Source organism: Heloderma suspectum, chromosome W (assembly GCF_057233095.1).
Source record: "Heloderma suspectum isolate Gila_16-S chromosome W, 16-S_ref, whole genome shotgun sequence".
Classification (NCBI taxonomy): domain Eukaryota; kingdom Metazoa; phylum Chordata; class Lepidosauria; order Squamata; family Helodermatidae; genus Heloderma; species Heloderma suspectum.
Genome location: NC_139475.1, coordinates 35,862,389 through 35,888,870, shown reverse-complemented (window position 1 = coordinate 35,888,870; position 26,482 = coordinate 35,862,389). Strand labels below are relative to the sequence as shown.

Here is a 26,482-nt window from a genome sequence, read left to right as displayed (position 1 = left end):
CTGAGTAGAGGAGCAGGCACAGGCTAGTCTAGAACAATCACAATGCTAGACACAAAAAGGGAAAAGAGGCAATGGAAGGACAAGACTCTCCAGTGGCGGTGACCTGCGAGGTGTGTGCAGTGTTTGTTTTCTTGCCTGAGACCAACATGGCGCACATGTGCAACAGGTGCAGTTGATCACGCTGCTGGAAGGAAAAGTAAGTGGACTGGAGAGGCGACTGTCGACCCGCCGGGGAGTAAGAGAACACGAAGAGTTCTTGGACAGAATGGGGGAACTACAGCAGCAAAGGGAAGACCAGAAGCTTGAAGAGCAACAGCAAGATGAGGCAGAAGTGGGAAATGCTGAGGCGAGGAAAAATGGAGTAGAGGATACTCCATGGAAAAGGGTGACAGTTAGGAGCAGAAGAACTAGACGCCACTCTGCACCAGTGGAAGCAGTGCAGCTGTGGAACCGATTCCAGGTACTTGCGCATGAGACTGGAGGACAGCCTGCAGAGGAAGAATCACAGGAGAACCTGCATGAGAGTGAGCAAGTGTCAGGAGCGCTCTGGCGGCTTCTCCCAGTAGATTTCCAATAACCAACTCAAGACACAGACGAAAGAATTTCTTTTCAAAGCTTTAATCCTTTTACAACTTAATGACTCCTTCAGATGCTAATCACCAGCGACTAAAGCAAGGAACAGGGTAGCCTAAGTTTCAAGTAGTCAGCTGATCCCCGTTTGAAAGAGAGTCACTTGAAAACCCAGAACTTGTGGGCTAGGGAGAGATCCTCCCTCTTTCCCTTGGGTCCATGGGAGGCGGCCGTTGCTTGCGCACCAAACGGGTGCTACGCCTCCTTTCTGCGCCCTCCATTGCTCGTCGCTCTTTGTGTCTGCGTCGGGCATCTAAGAAGCCCCCCTCCCGCATTCCCTCACTACCCGGGTCGCTCTCTATCTCTGGAATGCTGGCAGGAAGAACCTCTCCCAGGTGCTGAGCCTGTGAGGGATGAGCTGGCCCCTCTCCCATGGATAGCTGTTCCTCCTCAGAATCCGAACTGCTCTGAGACTCTCTGGGCTCAGTTTCCACCCTGACATCAAGAGGCTGAAGGTCAGTCAAGCAGAGGCGACGAAACTCAGGGCTACAACAACAAGAAGAGTGGTAATACTGGGAGACTCCTTGGTGCGTGGGATCGAGACCCAAGTATATCGCGAAGACCTGTGGACTCGCCAGGTATGTTGTCTCCCAGGAGGAAGGATTAGAGACATGACTGAAAGGTTGCCTGTACTCATAAAGCCCACTGACAGGTAGCCCTTTCTTCTCATCCATGTGGGAACAAATGATACCGCCAAGCGGAGCTACGAAGAAATCATGTCAGACTTTGAAGCTTTGGGAAGGAAACTCAAGAACTTTGGGGCCCAGATAGTTTTCTCAACCATCCTTCCAGTAGTTAGAAAAGGGATAGAAAGGGAAAGGAAAATACTCCAGGTGAATGACTGGCTATGAAGGTGCCAGGTGGTGCTGGTGCGAGAGATGTGGATTCTGGGACCACGGGCTACACTTCCTGGAAGATGGGCTGTTGGTTAGGGACGGGTTGCACCTCACAAAGGATGGGAAGAATGTGTTTGGCCACAGCATGAAGAACTTCATCAAGAGAGCTTTAAACTGAATCCTACGGGGAAGGGAGACGTAAAGTTGGGGGTAACAATGGATGAAGGCTCATGCACTGCAACAGAGAGAACAGCTCTAAGAGCGCCCAATAATAGTCTTCAGACACATGTAGGAAGTAAGCCAGACTATGAAGCACATGGTCTTCAATGTCTATATACTAATGCCCAGAGTGTGGGAAACTGTCAGGGTGGAAACTGAGCCCAGAGAGCCCCAGAGCAGTTCTGATTCTGAGGAGGAACAACAATCCATGGGAGAGGAGCCAGCTCATCCCTCACAGGCTCAGCACCTGGCAGAGATTCCGCCTGCCGGCATTCCTGAGATAGATAGTGACCCTGGTAGTGAGGAAGTGCGGGAGGGGGGCTTCTTAGATGCTCGACGCAGACACAAAGAGCGATGAGCGATGGAGGGCGTGGAAAGGAGGCGTAGCGCCCGTTTGGTGTGCAAGCAACGGCCACCTCCCATGGACCAAAGGGAAAGAGGGAGGATCTCTCCCTAGCCCATAAGTTCAGGGTCTTCAAGTGACTCTCTTTCAAACAGGAATCAACTGCCTACTTGAAGCTTAGGCCACTTGGCTGTTCCTTGCTTTAGTCGCTGGTGATTAGCATCTGAAAGAGTCATTAAGTTGTAAAAGGATTAAAACTTTGAAAAGAAATCCTTCCATCTGTGTCTTGAGTTGGCTATTGGAATCTGAGAGAGGCCGCCAAGGCGCTCCTGACAGAAACAAACAGAACGAACTTGAACTCTTAATACAAGAGGGAAATTATGACTTGATAGGTATAACTGAGACTTGGTGGGATGACTCTCATGACTGGAATACAGCAGTTGAAGGATATAACTTGTTCAAAAAGAACAGGAGGAACAGAAAGGGAGGTGGGGTTGCACTGTATGTGAAAAATACGTAAATATCTCTGCACAGAAATACAGGAGGAGGAGCTTGGTAGCCCCATCGAGAGCGTCTGGATCAAAATAAATGGAGCAAAGAATAAAAGGAACCTGGTGGTCGGAGTCTACTACCGGCCACCCAGTCAAGGAGAAGACGAGGATGAAACTTTTGAAAAGCAAATTGCCAAGGTTTCAAGGAAGCATGATGTAGTAGTAATGGGGGACTTCAATTTCCCTGATTATTTGCTGGGAGACAAATTCTGCAAAACATGGCCCCTCCAGGAAATTCCTGACTTGTGTGGCGGTCTGGCGGATAACTTCCTTCTACAGAAAGTGGAGGAAGGAACTAGAGGATCAGCTATCCTTGACTTGATGCTAACCAACAGAGATGACTTGGTGGATAAAGTAGCAATTACAGGAACTCTGGGGGAAAGTGACCATGTTGTACTTCAGTTCTTGGTTCTAAGGGAAGCAAAAGCCGAGTGTAGTCAAACGCGTACCCTGGATTTTAGGAAGGCTGATTTTAATAAACTCAGAACAATGATCAGTAAGGTCCCATGACAAGCGACTCTAACAAGAAAAGGAGTCCAAGATGGGTGGGAGCTTTTAAAAAAGGAAATTCTCCAGGCACAATTACAAACAATTCCAACAAGAAGAAAAGGTGGAAGACAACAGAAAAAGCCGATGTGGCCTCACAAAAAGCTTAGAGATGACCTGAAAACAAAAAAGGACACATATAGGAAGTGGAAAGAAGGCCAAGTAACTAAGGAAGAGTCCAGGCAGGTAGCACAGAATTGCAGGGATGGCGTCAGGAAGGCTAAAGCTGAGAACGAGCTGAGGCTAGCGAGGGAGGCTGAAAGCAACGAAAGGGCTTTCTTCAGCTACGTCCATAGTAAAAGACAGAGGAAATAAATGGTTGTTCAGCTATTAAATAAGGATGGCAAAATGATAACAGATGACAAAGAAAAGGCAGAGGTGCTCAAGTCCTACTTTAACTCAGTCTTCTCCCAAAAGAGGGTCTACGACCCCCTGGCAAAGGCGAAGTACAGGCTGAAGGGGCAGGATTGCAGCTTGAGATCGATAGGCATATGGTCAAGGAACACCTCATTACCTGGAATGAGTTCAAATCTCCAGGGCCAGATGAACTGGTGGGGATGAGGGAGAGGGCCTTTTCTGTGGTGGCCCCCACTCTGTGGAACACCCTCCCTAGGGAACTCCGTCGTGCCCCCTCTTTAATGAGCTTCTGTCGTGCATTAAAAACGTGGTTGTTCAGGCAGGCATTTGGGGTGGGTTAGGGTATTTTAGAAAAGGTTTTTATTGTAGAATTTTATTGTTTTAAACTGTTTTAGTGTATGTTGTACATCACCCAGAGTGGCTGGGTGACCAGCCAGATGGGTGATTAATAAATTTAAATAAATAAATAAACAAACTGCATCCTACAGTAATACAGGAACTGGCAGAAGAACTCTCAGAACCGCTGTCTATTCTCTTTGAGAAATAATGGAGTACGGGTGAAGTGCCAGATGACTGGAGGAGGGCTAATGTTGTCCCTATCTTCAAAAAGGGCTAAAAGGAGGAACCTGGGAACTACAGACCAGTCAGTCTGGCATCAATCCCTGGGAAAATTCTGGAGCAGAAGTTAAAGCAATCCATCTGTAAGCACCTTGAAAACAATGCCGTGATTCCTCGAGGCCAACATGGATTTGTCAAGAACAAATCCTGCCAGACGACTCTGATCTCATTTTTTGATCAAGTCACCTCTCTTGTGGGAATGCTGTACACATAATATACCTCGACTTCAGCAAAGCTTTCGACAAAGTGCCCCATGATACCCTGATGAGCAAACTAGCTCAAAGTGGGCTAGATGAAACAATGATCCGGTGGATCCACAGTTGGCTACAGAATCGGACTCAAAGAGTGCTTATCAATGGGACCTTCTCAAACTGGGGAGAGGTAACGAGTGGGGTAATGCAGGGCTCAGTCCTGGGCCCAGTGCTCTTCAACAGTTTTATTAATGACTTGGAGGAGGAGGTGCAGGGAATGCTGATCAAATTTGCACATGACACCAAATTGGGCGGGATAGCTAATACTTTGGAAGACAGAAACAAAATTCAAAGTGATCTTGATAGGCTGGAGCCCTGGACAGAAAACAACAGAATGACATTTAATAGGGACAGAAGCAGGTGAGATTAAGAAAAGGTGGAAAGAATACACAGAAGAACTATACAGGAAAGATCTTAATGTCCCTGATAGCCATGATAGTGCGCTCACTGAACTTGAGCCGGACATCCTAGAGAGTGAAGTCAAGTGGGCCTTAGGAAGCATTAGTAACAACAAAGCTAGCGGAGATGACAGTATTCCAGCTGAGCTATTTAAAATCCTAAAAGATGATGCTGTTAAAGTGCTGCGCTCAATATGCCAACAAATTTGGAACACTCAACAGTGGCCGCAAGACTGGAAAAGGTCAGTTTACATTCCAATTCCAAAGAACGGCAACGCCAAAGAGTGTTCAAATTACCGCACAATTGTGTGCATTTCACATGCCAGCAAGGTGATACTCAAAATCCTACAAGCTCGGCTTCAGCAGTATGCGAACCGAGAACTACCGGAAGTACAAGCTGGGTTTCGAAGAGGCAGAGGAACTAGAGATCAAATCGCCAGCTTTTGCTGGATCATGGAGAAAGCAAGAGAATTCCAGAAAAACTTCTATTTCTGCTTCATTGACTACGCTAAAGCCTTTGATTGTGTGGATAACAACAAACTATGGCAAAGTCTTAAAGTGATGGGAGTACCAGACCACCTTACCTGTCTCCTGAGAAACCTGTACGAGGGTCAAGAAGCAACAGTAAGAACCAGACATGGAACAACCGATTGGTTCAAAATTGGGAAAGGAGTACGACAAGGCTGCATATTGTCACCCTGCTTATTTAACTTATATGCAGAGTACATCATGAGAAACGCCGGGTTGGATGAAACACAGGTCAGAATTAAGATTGCCGGGAGAATTATCAACAACCTCCGATATGCAGACGATACCACCCTAATGGCAGAAAGCAAAGAGGATCTAAAGAGCCTCTTGTTGAGGGTGAAATTAAAACACGCTTGCTCCTTGGGAGGAAAGCTATGGCGAACCTAGACAGCATAGTAAGAAGCAGAGATATCACCTTGCCAACAAAGGTCCATCTAATCAAAGCTATGGTTTTCCCAGTAGTAATGTATGGCTGTGAGAGCTGGACTATAAGGAAGGCTGAGCGCCGAAGAATTGATGCTTTTTAACTGTGGTGCTGGAGAAGACTCTTACGCGTCCCCTGGACTGCAAGGAGGTCAAATCAGTCCATCCTAAAGGAAGTCAACCCTGAGTGCTCCTTGGAAGGACAGAGACTGAAGCTGAAGCTCAAATATTTTGGCCACCTAATGCGAAGAGAAAACTCTCTGGAAAAGACCCTGATGCTGGGAAAGACTGAAGGCAAAAGGAGAAGGGGACGGCAGAGGATGAGATGGCTAGATAGCATCACCGATGCAATGAATATGAACTTGAGCACGCTCCGGGAGAGAGCGCAGGACAGGAAGGCCTGGCATGCTATGGTCCATGGGGTCACAAAGAGTCAGACATGACTGAACGACTGAACAACAACAACCACGCCAAGTTCTGCACCTAGGAAAAAGAAACCAAATGCATAGTTACAAGATGGGCGATACTTGGCTCGACAACACTACAAGCGAGAAGGATCTTGGAATTGTGGTAGATCACAAGCTGAATATGAGATAACAATGTGATGTGGCTGCAAAAAAGGCAAATGCTATTTTGAGCTGCATTAATCAAAGCATAGCTTCCAAATCCCGGGAAGTACTAGTTCCCCTCTACTCAGCACTGCTTAGGCCTCATCTGGAGTACTATGTCCAGTTCTGGGCGCCACCCTTTAAGAAGGATGCAGAGAAGCTGGAGAGGGTTCAGAGGAGGGCAACAAAGATGATCAGAGGACTGGAAACAAAGCCCTATGAGGAGAGACTGAAAGAACAAGGCACGTTTAGCCTTGAGAAGAGAAGACTGAGGGGAGATAGAATAGTGCTCTTCAAGTACTTGAAAGGTTGTCACAGAGAAGAAGGCCAGCATCTCTTCTCGATCATCCCAGAGTGCAGGACACGGAATAATGGGCTCAAGTGACAGGAAGCCAGATTCTGGCTGAACATCAGGAAAAATGTCCTGACTGTCAGAGCAATACGACAATGGAGCCAATTACCTAGGGAGGTGGTGGGCTCTCCCACACTGGAGGCGTTCAAGACGAAGCTGGACAGCCACCTGTCGGGGATGCTCTGACTTGGATTCCTGCATTGAGCAGGCAATCCCCAGTGTCGCTGATTAAAAGGACCAGGTATCCGGTGAGGGGGAACCCAGGTGCCTGAGATCCTGGCGAGCTGCTGCCTGTCAAAATGGGCAATACCGGGCTAGATGGATAATAAACAGTCCAGCCTGGTTGAAGGCAGATTCTTATATTCCAGAGCAGATCACTGCTCCATGACAGAACCCCTGCTCTCCCGCGCTCTCGCTCTCTCTAGCTCTCTCTCTTGCACTCGCTCTCTCTCGCTCTCTGTCTCTCACTTGCTCTCGCTCGCTTTCTCTCTTGCTCTCTCTCTCTCGCTCTCCCCCCCCTCACACGCTCTCGCTCTCTCGTGCGCTTTCTCTCTCGCTCTTTCTCTCGATCTCTCCTGCTCTCGCTCGCTCTCTCCCGCTCTCTCTCTCGCTCTCTCCCGCTTTCTCGTGTGCTCTCGCTCGCTCTGTCTCCCGCTCGCTCGCTCTCTAGTGCTCTCGCTCTCTCTCTCACTGTCTAGCGCTCTCTCGCGCGCGTGCTCACGCTCTCTAGCACTCTCGCTCCCGCTCGCTCTCGCTCGCGTGCTCCCTCTCTCGCTTGACTAGACTTGCTTGACCAATGGCCAGACTCCATATCATCAGGGAGCTCTGCATGAAGTTCCCCATTCATATCCCATCTTGACCACGAGCTCTTCCACAAGTCACACAGACACACACCCAGTGATTGGGTTCCCATGATGATCACAGCAGATATCAGCCACTCTTTTGAATATTTCAGCTGTGGGGGCAATTGCCCTCCATGGCTTGTTGTGTCATGTGAACCTTGCAAGAGTGGCTTACGTGAGGGTTAAACAACCCTCACATAACCCACGGACTGAATATTCAAAAGGGCGGCCGGGCACATACCATAAGCCACCAAGACTGGCTTAGTCTCTCTGCCAACTTCTCCCCTTCTTCCCTACTGGCCTATCTTGCAGGGCTGTTGTTAAACACGCCTCATGGTGGTTCCAGTAGGGTGGGCTTCATCCCCCTGGACCTACCAAGCAGTCCCTCTGCAGCGTCTTGACCAGGGCGCTGAAGGTGTCCGTGTCTAGCATGATGCCATCAGGCATGTCCTGCATGAAGTCCAAGTCCTTGTAGGTGGGGCTCGACTTTTCCTTCTCCTTTTTAGATGCCCGGCGCTTGTAAGTTGAGCCCTTGAGGTCGTATTTAAGGTGCATATTCACCACCCGGGGCAGGATGTTGTTCATCACCACCACCCGAATGTTTTTTCCCCCAGACTGGACACAGTAGAGGCCGTAGAACTTGGGCAGCAGCGTCCGGGGATTCTGGTTCAAGTTCTAGAAGAGTTTAAAAAATAAAAACAAACATTAGGACAGGCACCTTGACAAATCACACAGCACATAAGTGTGAGATTCAGGTTCCAACACGAATTTTCAGCATCCTGACCATCTCAACTTTCACTATTCAAAAGTGAAGTTTCTAGTCCTCATGTATTTGTTATTTATTTTGTTATATATTTACGTTTATTTTCAATATTCATTTAAAGCATTTTTAACCCCACTCTTGAACTGAAAGAGGAACAAAACAAAAGACAGTCCCTTAGAATTGAAAAGTTGCAACACAAAAGGAAAAAAAGGGATGGGGAGGGAGGAGGAGGAGGGAAAAAAGCAAATGGAACGTTATGACATTTTTGTCCCACCCTTCCCCTTCAAGGAACTAAGGCAGCATACATGGCTCCCCACACCCCCATTTTATCCTCACAACCAAGGCCACCTAGTGGATCTTCCCAGTCCTAGTCCAACACTCTAACCATGGCACCAGAATGGTTCCTTGAAACCATATGACAGCTTTAAAAAAAAGAAACGGAGGCACAGACTTATCAATTGAAGATTAGTTCACAGCTACAAAGATAAGCTTGAAGACATGCAAACAGGGCCTGATGAAACCCCTGAAGCCAAAGGAGAGCACAGAAAAATAGGAAACTGACTTATATGGGGCTGGACCATTACTCCATCTAGACCGGTATTGTCTTCTCTGACTTTCAGTGGCTCTCCAGGCTCTCAGGCAAAGAAGGGTCTTTTCCCATCACCTACTAACCTGATCCATTTAATCGGTGATGCCAGGAATTACAACATGTTAAAGTGCTACAGCCCCTTCATGGATCACTGCCTTGTTGCGGCGAAGGGGCTTGCATGACTCAGTGAAGCCATAAGCTATGCCGTGCAGGGCCACCCAAGACGGACAGGTCATGGCGGAGAGTTCTGACAAAATGTGGTCCACTGGAGATGGAAATGGCAACCCACTCCAGGATTCCTGCCAAGAAAACCCCATGGAACGTATCACAAGGTGATAAGAGATGACGCCAGAAGATGAGACCCTCAGGTCGGAAGGTGTCCAATATACTAATGGGGAAGAGCAGAGGGAATTTCCAAGTAGCGCCAGAAAGAGTGAAGCAGCTGGGCCAAAGCCGAAAGGACACTCAGCTGTGGATGTGTCTGGTGGTGAACAGAAAGTCCGATGCTGTAAAGAACAATATTGTTTAGGAACCTGGAATGTCAGATCAATGAATCAAGTTAAGCTGGAGGTGGTCAAACATGAGATGGCAAGATTGAACATTGACATCTTGGGAATCAGCGAACAAAAATGGACAAGCATGGGCGAATTTAATTCAGGTGACCATCATATCTACTACTGTGGGCAAGAAACCCTTAGAAGAAATGGAGTGGCACTCATAGTCAACAAAAGGGTGGGAAAAGCAGTACTGCGGTACAATCTCAAAAACAATACAATGATCTCAGTACGAATCCAAGGCAAACCATTCAACATCACAGTGATTCAAGTCTATGCCCCAACCACTGAGGCCGAAGAAGCTGAGGTTGGTCGGTTCTATGAAGACCTACAACACCTTCTAGAACTAACACCAAAAAAAGATGTCCTCTTCATCATAGGGCATTGGAATGCTAAAGGAGGAAGTCAAGAAATGACTGGGATAACAGGCAGGCATGGCCTTGGTGTACAAAATGAAGCAGGACAAAGGCTAATAGAGTTTCGCCAAGAGAACACACTGATCATAGCAAACACTGCTTTCCAACAGCACAAGAGGCGACTCTACACATGGACATCACCAGATGGTCAATATCGAAATCAGATTGATTATGTACTTCGCAGCCAAAGATGGAGAAGCTCCATACAGTCAGTAAAAACAAGACCTGGAGCTGACTGTGGCTCAGATCATGAGCTGCTTCTTGCAAAATTTCAGCTTAAATTGAAGAACGGAGGGAAAACCACTACACCATTCAGGTATGACTTCAATCATATCCCTTATGAATATACAGTGGAGGTGAGGAATAGATTTCAGGGATTAGACCTGATAGACAGAGTGCCTGAGGAACTATGGACGGAGGTCCGTAACATTGTTCAGGAGGCAGCAACGAAATCCATCCCAAAGAAAAAGAAATGCAAGAAAGCAAAGTGGCTGTCTGATGAGGCTTTACAAGTAGCTGAAGAAAGAAGGGAAGCGAAAAGCAAGGGAGAAAGTGGAAGATATATCCAACTGAATGCAGAGTTCCAGAGAATAGCAAGGAGAGACAAGAAGGCCTTCTTAAATGAACAATGCAAAGAAATCGAGGAAAACAACAGAATGGGAAAGACTAAAGATCTTTTCAAGAAAATCGGAGATCTCAAGGGAACGTTTTGTGCAAAGACGGGCATGATAACGGACAAAGAAGGTAGGGACCTAACAGAAGCAGATGAGATTAAGAAGAGGTGGAAAGAATACACAGAAGAACTATACAGGAAAGATCTGAATGTCTCTGATAGCCATGATAGTGCGGTCGCTGAACTTGAGCCGCACATCCTAGAGAGTGAAGTCAAGTGGGCCTTAGGAAGCATTACTAACAACAAAGCTAGTGGAGATGACAGTATTCTAGCTGAGCTATTTAAAATCCTAAAAGATTATGCTGTTAAAGTGCTGCATGGTGAATCACAGGTCGGAATTAAGATTGCCGGGAGAATGATCAACAACCTCAGATACGCAGACGATACCACTCTAATGGCAGAAAGCGAAGAGGATCTAAAGAGCCTCTTGTTGAGGGTGAAAGAGGAGAGTGCAAAAGCTGGTCTGAAACTCAACATTAAAAAAACTAAGATCATGGCATCTGGCCCCATCACTTCCTGGCATATAGAAGGGGAAGAAATGGAAGCAGTGACAGATTTTACTTTCTTGGGCTCCAAGATCACCGCAGACGGTGAGTGTAGCCATGAAATTAAAAGACGCTTGCTCCTTGGGAGGAAAGCTATGGCACACCTAGACAGCATAGTAAGAAGCAGAGACATCACCTTGCCGACAAAGGTCCGTCTAATCAAAGCTATGGTTTCCCCAGTAGCAACGTATGGCTGTGAGAGCTGGACTATAAGGAAGGCTGAGCGCCGAAGAATCGATGCTTTTGAACTGTGGTGCTGGAGAAGACTCTTACGAGTCCCCTGGACTGCAAGGAGGTCAAATCAGTCCATCCTAAAGGAAATCAACCCTGAGTGCTCATTGGAAGGACAGATACTGAAGCTGAAGCTCCAATATTTTGGCCACCTAACGCAAAGAGAAAACTCCCTGGAAAAGACCCTGATGCTGGGAAAGACTGAAGGCAAAAGGAGAAGGGGACGGCAGAGGATGAGATGGCTGGATATCATCACCGATGCAATGAATATGGACTTGATCATGCTCCGGGAGAGAGCGCAGGACAGGAAGGCCTGGCGTGCTATGGTCCATGGGGTCACGAAGAGTCGGATACTACTGAACGACTGAACAACAACAATGAAGTGCTACAGAAAGGGGGAAATGACCTCAGTAGCCATTTTATTCCAGCTCTTTGTTGGGTTAGTTTTATTGCCCTTCAGCCTTATAGATCAATGGTCTCCACAGTGGGGTGCATGCACCGCAGGGGTTGTGCATCACGATCCACTGGGGTGCGCGAGCCGCCTGATAATTGCGCAGCCTCCCGCTGCTCCGACGAGCTGCCAGCGTGTGCAGTGATGGTGGTGGTGGCGGCAGGATGGGACGGGAGCCGGGAGGGAAGCTCCATGGCATTTCTCTCTCGGCTCCAGTCCTATCCTGCCTCTGCCACGGCCACGGGAGCAACTGCACCAATCTCTGCCAGGCACAGCAGAGGATGCCATGGCGCCGGAGCAGCTGCCATCCTGCCAGAGGAGAACGAATTTGTTCCAAATTTGCTGACTTTTTTCTGTGATGACAAGTGGCTGTCAGCAGTATGCTCCCTAGCAGATATTTTTGAAAAAATAAACACAATCTGTCCCTTCAAGGTAAAGGTGACATTTTAACAATGAGTGAGAAAGTAACTGCTTTTCGAAAGAAACTCGTGCTATGGAGACAGCATTTTGAAAATGGATGTTTGGAAATGTTTCCATCGGTATGTGATTTTGTTGCCGAAAACGATGAAGTGTGACACCTGTAAAAACTCTCATATCTGCACACTTTAAAAACCTGGAAATGGAATTTCTAACCTATTTGAAGCGTTTCAGTGGGTTTTGAACCCATTGGTTAAAAATATAAAAATGCAACACCTTCCAATTAGTTTGCAAGAACAACTGATTGACATCAGGGAAGATGGAAGTTTACTAGCTGAATTTCAGCAAAAACCTTTGCATAAGTGGTGGATGAGACTGAAAAATGAGTATCATTATTCAGTAAGCGCAGCCAACGATGCACTTCTTCCATTTGGATCTACATATCTTTGTGAGGCGTCTTTTTCAGCTATGACAGCCATTAAAACCAAGTATCAAAATGAAGCAGGACAAAAGCTAATAGAGTTTTGCCAAGAGAACATGCTGATCATAGCAAACACTCTTTTCCAACAGCACAAGAGGCGACCTCTACACATGGACGTCACCATATGGTCAATATCGAAATCAGATTGATTATGTCCTTTGCAGCCAAAGATGGAGAAGCTCCATACAGTCAGTAAAAACAAGACCTGGAGCTGACTGTGGCTCAGATCATGAGCTGCTTCTTGCAAAATTTCGGCTTAAATTGAAGAACGTAGGGAAAGCCACTAAACCGTTCAGGTATGACCTAAATCATATCCCTGATGAATATACAGTGGAGGTGAGGAATAGATTTCAGGGATTAGACCTGATAGACAGAGTGCCTGAGGAACTATGGACGGAGGTCCGTAACACTGTTCAGGAGGCAGCAACGAAATCCGTCCCAAAGAAAAAGAAATGCAAGAAAGCCAAGTGGCTGTCTGATGAGGCTTTACAAGTAGCTGAGGAAAGAAGGGAAGCGAAAAGCAAGGGAGAAAGGGGAAGATATACCCAACTGAATGCAGAGTTCCAGAGAATAGCAAGGAGAGACAAGAAGGCCTTCTTAAATGAACAATGCAAAGAAATCGAGGAAAACAACAGAATGGGAAAGACTAGAGATCTCTTCAAGAAAATTGGAGATCTCAAGGGAACGTTTTGTGCAAAGACAGGCATGATAAAGGACAAAGAAGGCAGGGACCTAACAGAAGCAGATGAGATTAAGAAGAGGTGGCAAGAATACACAGAAGAACTATACAGGAAAGATCTGAATGTCCCTGATAGCCATGATAATGCGGTCACTGAACTTGAGCCGGACATCCTAGAGAGTGAAGTCAAGTGGGCCTTAGGAAGCATTAGTAACAATAAAGCTAGCGGAGATGACAGTATTCCAGCCGAGCTATTTAAAATCCTAAAAGATGATGCTGTTAAAGTGCTGCACTCAATATGCCAGCAAATCTGGAACACTCAACAGTGGCCACAAGACTGGAAAAGGTCAGTTTACATTCCAATTCCAAAGAAGGGCAACGCCAAAGAGTGTTCAAACTACCGCACAATTGCGCTCATTTCACATGCCAGCAAGGTGATGCTCAAAATCCTACAAGCTAGGCTTCAGCAGTATGCAAACCGAGAACTACCGGAAGTACAAGCTGGGTTTCGAAGAGGCAGAGGAACTAGAGATCAAATCGCCAACATTCGCTGCATCATGGAGAAAGCAAGAGAATTCCAGAAAAACGTCTATTTCTGCTTCATTGACTACGCTAAAGCCTTTGATTGTGTGGATCACAACAAACTGTGGCAAATTCTTAAAGTGATGGGAGTACCAGACCACCTTACCTGTCTCCTGAGAAACCTGTACGAGGGTCAAGAAGCAAAAGTAAGAACCAGAGATGGAACAACCGATTGGTTCAAAATTGGGAAAGGAGTACGACAAGGCTGCATATTGTCACCATGCTTATTTAACTTATATGCAGAGTACATCATGAGAAATGCCGGGTTGGATGAATCAGAGGTCGGAATTAAGATTGCCGGGAGAATTATCAACAACCTCCGATATGCAGACGATACCACCCTAATGGCAGAAAGCGAAGAGGATCTCAAGAGCCTCTTGTTGAGGGTGAAAGAGGAGAGTGCAAAAGCTGGTTTGAAACTCAACATTAAAAAAACTAAGATCATGTCATCTGGCCCTATCACTTCCTGGCATATAGAAGGGGAAGAAATGGAAGCAGTGACAGATTTTACTTTCTTGGGCTCCAAGATCACCGCAGACGGTGACTGTAGCCATGAAATTAAAAGACGCTTGCTCCTTGGGAGGAAAGCTATGGCCAACCTAGACAGCATAGTAAGAAGCAGAGACATCACCTTGCCAACAAAGGTCCGTCTAATCAAAGCTATGGTTTTCCCAGTAGTAATGTATGGCTGTGAGAGCTGGACTATAAGGAAGGCTGAGCGCCGAAGAATTGATGCTTTCGAACTGTGGTGCTGGAGAAGACTCTTACGAGTCCCCTGGACTGCAAGGAGGTCAAATCAGTCCATCCTAAAGGAAATCAGCCCTGAGTGCTCATTGGAAGGACAGATAATGAAGCTGAAGCTCCAATATTTTGGCCACCTAATGCGAAGAGAAAACTCCCTGGAAAAGACCCTGATGCTGGGAAAGACTGAAGGCAAAAGGAGAAGGGGACGGCAGAGGATGAGATGGCTAGATAGCATCACGGATGCAATGAATATGAACTTGAGCACGCTCCGGGAGAGAGCGCAGGACAGGAAGGCCTGGCGTGCTATGGTCCATGGGGTCACGAAGAGTCGGACACGACTGAACGACTGAACAACAACAACAATCAAAATAAAGTGAACTTAGAACCAGACCTTTGAATCGCTGTATCACAAAGTGTTAAACCAAGATTTTCCAAAATACCGAAGCATATTTTGCTTCGGTTATCACATTGCTCTCACTAAAAATACTGTTGTTAATAATAATTTTTAGTGAAAGCAAAAAGGTTTTTTATACCGTAAAAAAATAAAGTATTTTAAAAATACTGTTTATTTCATCTTTACCTCATCCTTCTTTAATTTCTATTTTTGTGTATGTACATAATATATTAGTGCAGTAGTACATGTATGTCAATTATAAATAAATATACATATATTAGGGGTGTGTGCTCAAAAATATTTTAGTGATAGGGGTGCGCAATCAAAAGAGTTTGCAGACCACTGTTACAGATGATACTGCTTATGGTTGTTTTTTTATAGCAGCATTTTTAAAATTATCATTCCTTCTAGTAGCTAATGCAGGTGGCTGAATGCCCATCATTTTGGAAGCAAAACAGGGCTACCACCCCAAAGAAGGTAATGCATTCTACACACCTTAGGAACAGAGAAGTTTGAAAATGAAAAGAAAAAGGTCAAGGGGAGGGGAAAGCAACCTAAAGCAGCCCAACAAGGACACCTCTCAGTTTCAAATTATATATATGTAAAGAGTTCAAGTGGGGTTCCTGCTACAAACCCACAATGGCCAGAAAGCAGATTCTAGCACACACCATATAATAGCCCGGGAGAAGCTTCTGGAGGAATTCGGCCTCTTTGTGCATCACTGTTTTGATAATGAACTCATCATCGCTGGTGACGTAGAAGAGGGAGCCACTGGCTCCAGGGTTGGACAGTTCAATCAGGGGCTCATTGCACAAGGAATACTGAGGGAGGAAGGAGAGAAGGCAAGAAAGAGGCAGTCAAGAGTGTACAGGGAGGTCACATTAATAGGCAGGCAGGTGGGCCCTCCATCCACCCCAACCCAAGCCCCACCCTGCTGACCCATGCAATCCAGATATTACATGGATATACACACATGAAGCCCCACCTTTTATTTGGCCAGGGGCAAAGAGAAGCCGCTCTTACCAAATAATCGTCTGGACGAATGCCGAAAAGCTCCCGGAAATACCGAAAAGCCACTGGTGCATACGTTTTGAACCTGAAGTCTGGGTAGTGGTGTGCGGGGGTGAGGTTACTGCCTTCACTGCATGTAAGGGGGGAGGGGGAGCACACACACAAACAGAACAGGTCAAACGCTCTCCTCTCAGTCAGCAATAGTTATCTGCAGGATTTCTGCTGTTAATACCAGAGCTAGCTGCAACACCACCCACCCCACTGGCCCTCTCGGAAAGGGGCTCGTCATGTGTGCACACCTCCCAGCATGACCAAAAGATACTAGCTGAACTGCCATTCATGTGACATCTAAAAATCTCCCTTTTTGCTTGATGCAATCTCCCCTCCCTCCACTGCCAGTGGCGTCCTACCCGGGAAAGAAAATGCTCTCCACCACGTAGAAATCCTGCATCAAGACGTCCCTCTCAGGCTTGGAACTCAGGTTGCCCACCGTATAGCCAATACTGAGTTGGATGGCCCCCTTGAGCGTGGATGATGTGGTCTGTGGTGGACAAGAGGGGACATCGTGAGCATGATCTCCCCCAAGCTGAGTCATTGGGAGAAGGAGGGGAGCGCACAGGGTTTGGATGGAGGCAGGAAGAGGGGGCTCCACCTGTATTCAAAGCTCACCCCTACCTGGACCCCAGATGTTCTTGCCCCCTTCACCTACCCCACACCCTTTCCGTGCTTTTGCACATTTTTTTCCCATTCTAAACGGCTGAAATGGCTCTCCTAAAGCGTAAAGTTTTAAGCTAAAATATGCTCCTATTCTTGGTATTCTGGCCCCGTGTGTTTTGCATTTGGCCCCGCCCAATACTGTAATGCATCCTTGGAGAATGTCTCTAAAATTGAATCCGGCCCATGAGCTGAAAGAGATTCGACTCCCCTGCACCAGGAGATCACACCTTCTTGTATGTCGTTTCCCCTGAGGCATTGACCCCTCGGTGGCCGATCTTCTTCCCCTGGCTGGCCCCTGGTTGCCCTGTCAACGATGGTGCCTGAGAAGGGAAGGAGTTCAAGGTGAGCATAAGCAAGCAAGGGAAACCCACCCTAGATGCAGAAAAAAGAAGCGAGACAGGGGGCACAGGGAAGGTGGGAGTCCCATGGAGCTAAGCCATAGTAAAGTCAGTTATTGCTCCTCTGCGACCCGTAAGCTCAAGGGACGCTGCTCATGTTCCTCAGGAGAGGGAGTGCTGGACAAATTTTCTTACTGTATTTATTTCAAACCTTTGCATTCTGTAGTCTTAGCCTGTGGGGCTCTCAAAGCAGCCAACTATCTTTAAAAGCTATCCTATCAATATTGCCATAAACCACACTATTTCAATCACAGCTAAAACCCAAAAGACCCAGAGAGCACCCAAAGAGGCAAGAAAAGGCAGCCTCAAATCTCCCTCTGGTGATCAACACCTAAGAGGGGTTCTTTTAGGCAACCTGCTAAAGATCCAGGAGTGAGGTAGCCAGGGAGCTCTAGATGAAGGCCTGACGGATCTAAGACAGTTGCTCTCCACCCACCCCGGGAGCAGTGTGCCTAAGCATCGTAAGGGAACCCAGGGGAGGAGGCATTCCTTCAAGAATCCAAAACTATGCAAGTAGCTGGAACTCTCTGCATCCTGCTCCCCCAACTCTGTGGAACCTGAGCTTACAAGGAGGAGGAAGGACAGGGTTGGAACAAACTGTTAAGGAAGGAGATGTGGATGTGATGGAGCTTGCTGATGGGTGGGTGGTAAGTTCTTTTTAGGCTTCTGGCAAATATAAATTGAGGAAAAAGGCAATTCTGCAGGGGGAACAACAGCTGCCAAACAGGTGATAGTTCATTCAATCATAGTATTTTTACCCTGCTTTTCAGCCAAAATGTTTTCCGGAGCGGCTTCAATGCAATCAGTAAAAGAAGAGAGTCCCTGCCCGCAGGCTTACAATCTAAAAAGACACGACACACAAGGAAAAAGGGACGGGGAGGGAAGAGGAAAAAGTAAGTCCCCTCTCATCACTCACTCACTCTCACACACACAGAGCACCACCCATCAGAACTGCCAGTTACTCTCTGGGTGTCTGGGGAAATGATTGGGCCAAGCTGTGGAACTGTTAGCTGTGCCATAGAGCAAAAGAGGCTGGACATATGAATCAATGGTTTAAATGCAGCTTCTCTAACCTGGTGCCTTCTAGATGTGCTGGACTGCAACTCCCATCATTCCCAGCCAGGATAGGAGTTGCAGTTCAACATATCTGGAGGGCATCAGGTTGGGGAAGGCTGCTGTACACTTAATCCTGGTAGTAAGTCACACTAAACTTAGTAAAACTTACATCTCAGTATACATACCTAAGATTGCACTGCAAGAGGACTAGAGCCCCCAGTTCTGTTGACTTCTATTTTATTTAATAGATTTTTATCCTGGTTTTCCAAATAAAAAACTATATATTCAGAAGATGCTAATCACATATTTGTTGTTGTTCAGTCGTTCAGTCGTGTCCGACTCTTCGTGACCCCATGGACCAGAGCACGCCAGGCCTTCCTGTCCTGCGCTCTCTCCCGGAGCGTGCTCAAGTTCATATTCATTGCATTGGTGATGCTATCCAGCCATCTCATCCTCTGCCGTCCCCTTCTCCTTTTGCCTTCAGTCTTTCCCAGCATCAGGGTCTTTTCCAGAGAGTTTTCTCTTCGCATTAGGTGGCCAAAATATTTGAACTTCAGCTTCAGTCTCTGTCCTTCCAAGGAGCACTCAGCATTGATTTCCTTTAGGATTAACTGATTTGACCTCCTTGCATTCCAGGGGACTCGTAAGAGTCTTCTCCAGCACCACAGTTCGAAGGCATCGATTCTTCGGCACTCAGCCTTCCTTATAGTCCAGCTCTCACAGCCATACGTTACTACTGGGAAAACCATAGCTTTGATTAGACGGACCTTTGTCGGCAAGGTGATGTCTCTGCTTCTTACTATGCTGTCTAGGTTGGCCATAGCTTTCCTCCCAAGGAGCAAGCGTCTTTTAATTTCATGGCTCCAATCACCATCTGCGGTGATCTTGGAGCCCAAGAAAATAAAATCTGTCACTGCTTCCATTTCTTCCCCTTCCATATGCCAGGAAGTGATGGGGCCAGATGCCATGATCTTAGTTTTTTTAATGTTGAGTTTCAAACCAGCTTTTGCACTCTCCTCTTTCACCCTCAACAAGAGACTCTTGAGATCCTCTTCACTTTCTGCCATTAGGGTGGTATCGTCTGCGTATCTGAGGTTGTTGATAATTCTCCCGGCAATCTTAATTCCAACCTGTGATTCATCCAACCCGGCGTTTCTCATGATGTATTCTGCATATAAGTTAAATAAGCAGGGCGACAATATGCAGCCTTGTCGTACTCCTTTCCCAATTTGGAACCAATCGGTTGTTCCATGTCCGGTTCTTACTGTTGCTCTTTGGCCCTCGTACAGGTTTCTCAGGAGACAGGTAAGGTGGTCTTGTACCCCCATCTCTTTCAGAATTTGCCAGAGTTTGTTGTGATCCACACAGGCAAAGGCTTTAGGGTAGTCAATGAAGCAGAAATAGACGTTTTTCTGGAATTCTCTCGCTTTCTCCATGATCCAGCAAAAGTTGGCGATTTGATCTCTAGTTCCTCTGCCTCTTTGGAACCCAGCTTGTACTTCCGGTAGTTCTCGGTTTGCATACTGCTGAAGCCTAGCTTGTAGGATTTTAAGCATAACCTTGCTGGCATGTGAAATGAGCGCAATTGTGCGGTAGTTTGAACACTCTTTGGCGTTGCCCTTCTTTGGAATTTGAATGTAAACTGACCTTTTCCAGTCTGGTGGCCTTTGTTGAGTGTTCCAAATTTGTTGGCGTATTGAGTGCAGCACTTTAACAGCATCATCTTTTAGGATCTTAAATAGCTCAGCTGGAATACTGTCATCTCCACTAGCTTTGTTGTTAGTAATGCTTCCTAAGGCCCACTTGACTTCACTCTCTAGGATGTCCGGCTCAAGTTCAGTGACCGCACTATCATGGCTATGAGGGACATTCAGATCTTTCCTGGATAGTTCTTCTGTGTATTCTTGCCACCTCTTCTTAATCTCATCTGCTTCTCTTAGGTCCCTGCCTTCTTTGTCCTTTATCATGCCCGTCTTTGCACAAAACGTTCCCTTGAGATCTCCAATTTTCTTGAAAAGATCTTTAGTCTTTCCCATTCTGTTGTTTTCTTCTATTTCTTTGCACCGTTCATTTAAGAAGGCCTTCTTGTCTCTCCTTGCTATTCTCTGGAACTCTGCATTCAGTTGGGTATATCTTCCCCTTTCTCCCTTGCTTTTCGCTTCCCTTCTTTCCTCAGCTACTTGTAAAGCCTCATCAGACAGCCACTTTGCTTTCTTGCATTTCTTTTTCTTTGGGATGGATTGAGTTGCTGCCTCCTGAACAATGTTACGAACCTCCGTCCATAGTTCCTCAGGCACTCTGTCTATCAGGTCTAATCCCTTAAATCTATTCCTCACCTCCACTGTATATTCATCAGGGATATGATTTAGGTCATACCTGAACGGTTTAGTGGTTTTCCCTACGTTCTTCAATTAAAGCTGAAATTTTGCAACAAGAAGCTCATGATCTGAGCCACAGTCAGCTCCAGGTCTTGTTTTTACTGACTGTATAGAGCTTCTCCATCTTTGGCTGCAAAGGACATAATCAATCTGATTTCGATATTGACCATCTGGTGATGTCCATGTGTAGAGTCGCCTCTTGTGCTGTTGGAAAAGAGTGTTTGCTATGATCAGCGTGTTCTCTTGGCGAAACTCTATTAGCCTTTGTCCTGCTTCATTTTGTACACCAAGGCCATGCCTGCCTGTTATCCCGGTGATTTCTTGACTGCCTACTTTAGCATTCCAATCCCCTGTGATGAAAAGGACATCTTTTGTTGGTGTTAGTTCTAGAAGGTGTTGTAGGTCTTCATAGAACCGATCAACCTCAGCTTCTTCGGCATCAGTGGTTGGGGCATAGACTTGAATTACTGTGATGTTGAATGGTTTGCCTTGGATTCGTACTGAGATCATTGTATTGTTTTTGAGATTGTACCACAGTACTGCTTTTCCCACCCTTTTGTTGACTATGAGTGCTACTCCATTTCTTCTAAGGGATTCTTGCCCACAGTAGTAGATATGATGGTCACCTGAATTAAATTTGCCCATGCTTGTCCATTTTCGTTCGCTGATTCCCAAGACGTCGATGTCCAATCTTTCCATCTCATGTTTGACCACCTCCAGCTTACCTTGATTCATTGATCTGACATTCCAGGTTCCTAAACAATATTGTTCTTCACAGCATCGGATTTTCTTTTCACCACCAGACACATCCACAGCTGAGTGACCTTTCGGCTTTGGCCCAGCCGCTTCACGCTTTTTGGCGCTACTTGGAAATTCCCTCTGCTCTTCCCCAGGAGTATATTGGACACCTTCCGACCTGAGGGTCTCATCTTCCGGCGTCATCTCTTTTAGCCTTGTGATACGTTCCACGGGGTTTTCTTGGCAAGAATACTGGAGTGGGTTGCCATTTCCTTCTCCAGTGGACCACATTTTGTCAGAACTCTCCGCCATGACCTGTCCGTCTTGGGTGGCCCTGCACGGTACAGCTTATGGCTTCACTGAGTTACGCAAGCCCCTTCACCACAACAAGGCAGTGATCCATGAAGGGGAATCACATATTTAAATCACACCAAAAAGTCAGGATCCACAAAAGCACAACTTAAAATATAAGCCACATACAAAAACAACACACTGGAGAGCCAGTGTGGTGTAGTGGCAAGAGTGTTGGACTGGGAGCTGGGAGAGCCTGGTTCTAGTCCCCATTCGGTCATGGAAGCTCACTGGGTGACTTTGGGCCAGTCGTAGACTCTCAGCCCAACCTACCTCACAGGGTTGTTGTTGTGAGGATAAAATGGAGAGGAAGAGGATAATGTAAGCCGCCTTGGGTTCCTTGCAAGAGGAAAAAAGGCAGGATATAAATGCAATAAATAAATAATAACAAACTCGGCAGCGTTAAAATAAACTAGTCAAACCACCCAGAAGCAACAACTGGCTTACTGAAACAGCTACAATGGTAAGTATCTGCTTTAGTGTGGAAAGAAAAGGTGCCCCAGAGAGATCTACAGTTTTGGGTGCCACCATGGAAAAGGCCCCATGTTTCTTGCCCACTCATCCTCACTCTTCTGGCAAGAGGACAAACAGCAGGGCACCCTGAGGCTCAACTTAAAGCTTGGGCAGATTTGTAGCATTTCCTGACAGAAGGAAAGCAGCAGAACTCACCTCGGTTAGAACAGCCTTCTTCCGAGCTAGTCCTGAGAAGAGGAGAACAACATGGTAATATCAAAGCACGTTGTCTGGCAAACCGAACCAGGTGTGGGGAGATCACTGTCACCCCCCTCTGTTCCTCCCAGAAAGCTGTGCTCCTTGCTTAAATCCCCATGTTAAAAATTCAAGTCTCCCAACTTATACTTACATACCCTTCTCCCTTCCCCTCATCTTTCTAAGGCTGCCTATATGCATTTACCTGGGAGTAAGCCCTTTTAAATACAATGGGATTTACTAGTGAGTAAACAGAGTTTCTTGAGCACTAGGGGCAGGCAAGAATACAAACTGGGATCTACTGATAGGTCTCTCAGCGATTTGCAGTAGATCAGCAATGGTTTAAACCCCAACAGGCCCCCATGGCCCTGCTAAATTAGGCTGCTAAAATCAAGAAAGTTTTGGGGAAAGTAGGAGTACATTTGTGTATGAAAAAAAAAATGTGTGAGAGTGCTCAGATCCAATACTGAAACCTAATTCCTGGGCTGAGCAAGTGTGCAGAGCCACCTTGTTCCTGAATTCTATGTCTACCTTTTTGATCCATTCTTTTGCACCTAATTCTAATTGCTGGACCTTGGGGTTCTAGTGAAAAAGAAATGTAGATGTTCCTCAAGCCTGAAGTCTGCCCACCCCTGCTTTACACATTGGTCAGGAGGCTAGTTCACAGTGAGGTGGTCAGTTGGTGTCTAGAACAGCCTTCCTCAACGTGGTGCTCACAAGATGCTGCTGGGAGTTGTAGTCCAACACATCTGGAGGGCACCAGGTTGGGCTGGTCTAAACTGTACCATGTAAGACTTCAGATGGGGACTTGACAGGGCCAAATCCACCTCCAAAGGCGGCGGGGGGAGATAACTCTCCACATATAAATCCCAAGGAGGAGATTTCCTAAGTGGAGGAATACTCCCACCCCATAACAGAGGAACTTTTGGCCATGCATGTGGCATATGCTAAGAGCAGCAATTTAACAGATAAATTGAGTTCCAGCATCTCTCTGATGTACTTGGCCCCTTGCCCCAAGACACCCCACAGCCCAAATAAATTAGGCATGGCAAGCAAATTTGCACAATTTCTCTGGTTTTACATAACCTCAGTCAGAGTAGCTGATCCCTGCCCACAGCCAATGAAATGCTTATTTTCAACAATCCCACAGGCTCTTTAAGACTGGGAGTGTATCTTCTCAGCCATGTGAGCTAGGAATTTGATTTTTATTTCTAAAAGAGGCAGATTTTCAACAAGCTGGATTTGGCACACACTCTGCTTTTTCTGGTATACACAGAGCCTCACACAATGACAAAGCCACAAGGTCTCCAAGATCTCAGTTATGTGATTCCCCACAACTATCCACTATAATGATGATTTTTTAAAAAAACGCCATGCCTTCCCACACTGCTAGGGAGATTCCAGGAGAAACTGTGCCAGCTAATCTCTTTTCCTGCACTCTGTCAAAATTCCAGAGCAGGAGATTAACTTCAATTTTGCATTACCACAAGCAGATTTGCCTTGCAGCTCCTAAGCACCTAATCAGGTTCCCTGGTCGAGTGTTGCCCACATTGGAGGGGAGGGAGCACAAGAAGGGCCAAATGCTCAAGATTTGCATTTACAGAGTAGGATTACTCTTCTCAATGCACAAGTGAGGCTCCTAGGAATCTAAAAGATGTCTCCAGCCTTGTGTCAGCCCGTCGCACCACACAACGTCCTTCTGAAGCGAAACCGTCACTATCAGAAAAGCCTCCTCTCACCCTCCAAGGAGTATCCAGGCAAGAGAGAACAGAGCCAGGGAAGAGGGAAAGCTTTCTTGGTGGAATGACAACCAGGCCACGCTGAGCCAACATTGGGGTATTTCCTTCAGGTTGTACTATTATAACCTGGGAACGTGGGAACTTAGTTAGGTAAGCCTAACACCAGGGTGGCCTTATTATTCCATCCAGGACTGTCTACCGTTGACTGACTGCAGCTCTCTAGGGGTCTCAGGCAGGCAAGGGTCTTTCCCATCACCTGCCCTGGGGGGGCAGGGGGGGGAGACATAACAGCCTCCTTTTCTCTCCAGCGCAGAGTGAAAGGATAACGCTTCTACAAGGCACCTTCTTCGTCCCATCCATAGCCAGCAGCAGGGAAGTCAGTGTGCCCTGCTGGACACCCCAAGACCAACCTCCTCACCCAGGGAGGGACCTGATACACCCTGACTAGGCAACACCCCCCCCTTCAGACTGTTCACAATCACCCATCCCCCCCCCCCAACAGAAACCAGAAGGCACAAACGTATTTGGCAGTCTAAGACCTCCTGTGTCAGAGCCCTACATGAAAGAGGGACTCATGAACCCAACTACCTTTGAATTGGGGACCCACTGATTCTCCAAGTAGTGGTGGAGCAGCAGGGGCAACTATACAATTTCTCACACACTACCTGGATGCTGTTGGTGCAACACCTCATTCCTTCTGGCTTCTAGTCTTGTGTGATAATTCCAATACCTTGGCTGGACAGCTCCCCCATTGCGGCAGAAGCCTTGCCACAGACCTGCCCCATATCCTGCTGGACAGCTCCCTAACACGTCCCTTCGAGCTTAATCTGCTCTGCTTTTTATGCCTTCAGTTTTATTATTACACACACACTCACTATTATATTTGTGTCCTACTTTGGTTCTTACAGGGTTTTTTGCTTACCACCCTAGTACTTTGCAATGAAGAACGGATTCAAAACACTTTTAATAAATAAAATAAATACACAGGACACAGCTCTGGGTTGGTGAGAACAGGACACTGCCAGACCACACCAAAGGGTGGTAAACTGCTATTGGGCAGTATAGAAATGTCAAAAAACAATAAATAAAATATAAAATCAAGAAGTGCATGCATTTGTCTCGAGCAGATTGAGAGCAAGCATTTCTCAACAAGCTCTATCTGTTTTATTTATTTCTATACCACCCAATAGCCGAAGCTCTCTGGGCAGTTCACAAAAACTAACACCAAAGAGCACACAATACAAAATATATAAAACATTAAAACCACAGTATAACAATACAACCCGAATAAAGCCAGAATAAAACCTAGCAGCAATGCAGAGATTTAAAATACAGATTTAACACAGCAAAGCTAGAAGTCTAGAAAGCTAAAATGTCTGGGAAAATAAAAAGGTTTTCACTTGGCCCCGGAAGGAATACAACGTAGGTGCCAGGCAAACCTCTCTAAGGAGCTCATTCCTCAGCCAGGGTGCCACAGCAGAAAAGGCTCTCTTCCTTTGGCAGGGGTTCCCGGAAGAGGACTGCTGAGGATGATCTTAGGGTCCGGGCAGGCACATATGGGAGGAGGTGATCCTTCAGATAAACTGGCCCCAAGCCATTAAGGGCTTTGAATGTTAATACCAGCACTTTGAATCAGGCCCAGAAACGGACTGGCAGCCAGTGCTGCTGGAAAAGGACTGGCGTAATGTGATCTCGTTGGCCAGTCCCTGTTAACAATCTTGCTGCCCTAGTTCAGACCAGCTGAAGTTTCCGGACCGTTTTCAAAGGCATTAAAAGGCCACGTATAATGCATTGCAGTAATCCAGACAAGAGGTTATCGGAGCATGGATAACTGTAGCTAGGCTATCTCTGCCCAGGTAAGGGCACAGTTGGTATACCAGCCTAAGCTGATAAGAGGTGCTCTGTGCCACTGAGTTCACCTGTGCCTCAAGTGACAGTTTTAGGTCCAAGAGCGCCTGTTTTTAAAGCTGCTTGGCTAAAGCTTCTAAGATTTCATTCTGCGACAACCGTTGTTGCGTGACCTGGAGATTTTCCTGGAGCACGCAAACCCGCTGAACCTAAAACCAAATCAAACCAAAGGAAGAAGGCGGGGGGGAGGTTTCTGAATGTTGCTATGTTAGCCTTTCAACCTAGATGAGTATCTCCATCCACTCCTTTTCTTATGTCATGGGGGCTATTAACATAGAGATGTGTGTTTGTGTGACTGTACACATCTAGCAATACACACACAGACATATCTATATACACACACACCACTGCCTTTTAAAAAGGATACAGCCAATCTAGAAACTCTGGAAAAGATGCTTTTTCAAGCCACCAGTTTCTAACCCTCCATCCTGTGTCCTGCATTCTTGGGGTGGGGAGA

General features: G+C 46.5%; 1 protein-coding gene across 3 annotated transcripts in view; it reads right to left on the bottom strand.

The window, feature by feature from the left end:
* The window catches only part of LOC146333966 (phosphatidylinositol 4-phosphate 5-kinase type-1 gamma-like), a 144,931-nt gene that overhangs the window by 66,946 nt on the left and 51,503 nt on the right, over positions 1-26,482 (bottom strand). For all 3 annotated transcript variants that reach the window (XR_014786415.1, XR_014786416.1, XM_084825084.1), the window contains exons 5-10: positions 22,340-22,371; positions 16,977-17,069; positions 16,443-16,573; positions 16,045-16,162; positions 15,690-15,842; positions 7,878-8,177 (exon numbers count right to left, since the gene is read on the bottom strand). Coding sequence is in view for 1 of the 3 variants with exons in the window: in XM_084825084.1 (XP_084681210.1) it covers positions 7,878-8,177; positions 15,690-15,842; positions 16,045-16,162; positions 16,443-16,573; positions 16,977-17,069; positions 22,340-22,371 (827 nt within the window). In the remaining 2 variants the exon portion in view is untranslated. The remainder of the gene's footprint in view (positions 1-7,877; positions 8,178-15,689; positions 15,843-16,044; positions 16,163-16,442; positions 16,574-16,976; positions 17,070-22,339; positions 22,372-26,482) is intronic.